Genomic DNA, 2,659 nt, shown 5'->3' on the forward strand with positions numbered 1-2,659 from the left:
CATTCGCAAGTGCAAGCGATAGTTCGTCTCGTCTCGTTTTACTCTTATCACGCGTGGATGCAAACTGAACGGCACTTTTACGATGCTTTTATGTTGCAACGGCAGTGAAGGTTTGGGTTGTAGATGATTACTGTTCAAACTCTACATCGCAGTAAGTTCTAAACTGCCACTCTGGAGCAGATATGATCGCTCAATTACGTCATCTGCTTGATGATGCGATAGGGTGACAGAAGGGTTGCACATTTTAACAGCTGACCAGGACTGCAAGGGTAGTTTGCGATGAAATGTTTTCAAGGCCCAAGATGCTGACGAAACAGGAAAAGTGTAGACGAAACTGATAAGAACGCCCTCTCGAGAAGGGTTGTGCAAAAAAAAAATGATCGTCGTAGACTAGATGCAGCAGACTCTTGAGTATGATTACAAAGATTGACTTCCTGGCTCGGTCAGTCAGCATCTAGACGTGAGCCATCAAACATATCACATCAATTCTGAGGTTCAATTCGGTTTTTGTTTTGCAACGATGGTTTTGCACAGGTTTGTTACAGTGGTCCTAGTGGACATCACCAGAATTGTGCGTGTGCTGCGTTTTCTAAACATTGTGTTGTTTCTGTTTTAGTACATTTGTGATCTTTCTGGCGATCGTCGTACTCGCATGCGTAACAGAGGCTCTCATTTATCAGTGTGATCATTACGGCAAAGATGGCCAATATAGCTCTCGCCACTGTACCCTACACAGTTTGCAAATTGTGCACGATGCGGAAGATGTGGACTTCACGTCTGAGTATCCCCGTCCCTATTATTTTGATTTCCAGGAGTCGAAAATGGATGAAATTCCGCGCGCACTGTTCACAGCGTTTCCCGAGATGCAAACCATCGACTTTGAGAACACGGGCATCGAGACAATCAACAAGTTTACGTTCGAGAAGGCAAAACAGTTGCGTAATCTATATCTATCTCGCAACCGGCTGATGGTGCTAAACAACCTCATCTTCAAGGGTTGTGATCTGTTGGAGTGGATCGATCTTTCCCACAACCGTATTAAGGAGATAAAGGAGAAAGCGTTCTACGACATACCGACGCTAACACGGCTGGATTTGACTAACAACCGGTTAGAGACACTACCAGAGACAGTATTTGCCGATTTACCGAGCCTAGCTGATCTGAAGCTGAGCGGAAACCTGCTAACCACGCTTGGTGCGCGAATATTCGACCACAGTCGTCTAATATCTTTGGGGTTGAACGACAACCGACTGCAAGCAATCCATCTGAACGACACATTTAAATCGTGGCAGGTAGTGCGGCTGCGAGGAAACTTCCTAAAAAGCGTAGTGCTGCCTTCCACCCCTATGCTGATCGATCTAGCGCAGAACAACCTAACAACGATTGAGATCCCCGGCGAATATAATGCGATACACACGCTCGATCTGTCCCACAACCTGTTAACCGATGTTGGTAACATTTCCAAACTGACGAATCTGTATAAGTTGGATTTGTCGTTTAACGCACTGCAAGCCTTACCGCTGACCATCTTCTTGAAGATGCAGTATCTTGGAATGCTTAATCTGGAGGCAACCAATCTGACGGCACTGGAACACGGCATCTTCTCGCAGCAGTCCAATCTGACCGTGCTGGATGTATCGTTCAATCGATTCAAGACACTCGACCTGACCGTGCTGACGGCCGCTACGAAACTCGAAAAATTGCAAATCGATGGTAACAATCTGTCCAGCATACAGTACCATCGCCTGCCAGCCATGTTTCCTTCGCTCAACTATCTCGGATTGTTCGCAAACGCTTGGAACTGTTCCTATCTGGTAGATATGGTGCAGTTTTGTCGACAACATGCGATCCTGGTTAACCCGTTGAAAGCTTACGCCACCACGCTGGACACGTCCAATGTACAGGGTATCTACTGTAAGAGTTCCCAGGAATCAATTCTTCCCGCGGTAGCTCCAATAGATCACCCAATGGGCACGGAATCACCAGCAGAGTTAACGATCGACCATCTGCTACAAATGATTAATGAAATGAACCGTACAACGGAACAATTGATGCAGCAGATGGTACAAACGATTCGTCAACGTCCTGGTGATAGTGGAGTTGTTGGTGGAGCGAGCCCAGCGATAGTGACCGCATCCTGCACCGAACTTCACGCGTACAACTATCAGGTGTTTATTCTGCTCATTCTCTCCATAATACTGATCATCAACGTAGGTTTTCTGCTGTGGGTGCAGCACAATGCGAACGTGCGACGGGCCGTCGATCGTATGATCATCTTCCGCCGCGAACAAGGCGCCTCCATTCAAACTGAACTACATGAGGAAATTTGAATGCTACATACGGTCCGTAACATTCAGGTGAAAGTAGGTGTAAAAGTTTGATGAATTTAAGTGAAGTTTCGGTATTTTTTTCTTATGGAAACGCTTAAAGTAATAATTGCTAATACAAAAAACGAACGAAATACCGAGTTGGTAGCAGTGTCATCATAAAGGGAGATCAGTAGTCGTTAAACAGCTCGCTGGAAATTAAAACCCTTGTTCGTTATTGAATACATTTTAAGCAAAACTACCACAGTGTATTACTTTTCTCCAAGCCGGAGGCAATTTTCCCATTAACATCATCATTTGGTATGATCATCGCTGTTCGTTAATTATCCTTT

General features: G+C 45.3%; 1 protein-coding gene across 1 annotated transcript; it reads left to right on the forward strand.

The window, feature by feature from the left end:
• Positions 1-520: 520 nt before the first annotated feature.
• Positions 521-2,330, forward strand: LOC128303085 (insulin-like growth factor-binding protein complex acid labile subunit). Its single transcript, XM_053039938.1, has 2 exons — positions 521-534; positions 617-2,330. The coding sequence occupies exons 1-2, from the start codon at positions 521-523 to the stop codon at positions 2,328-2,330; spliced, it is 1,728 nt and encodes a 575-aa protein (XP_052895898.1).
• The last annotated feature ends 329 nt before the right edge of the window (positions 2,331-2,659 follow it).

This window comes from Anopheles moucheti, chromosome 3 (genome assembly GCF_943734755.1).
Source record: "Anopheles moucheti chromosome 3, idAnoMoucSN_F20_07, whole genome shotgun sequence".
NCBI lineage: Eukaryota > Metazoa > Arthropoda > Insecta > Diptera > Culicidae > Anopheles > Anopheles moucheti.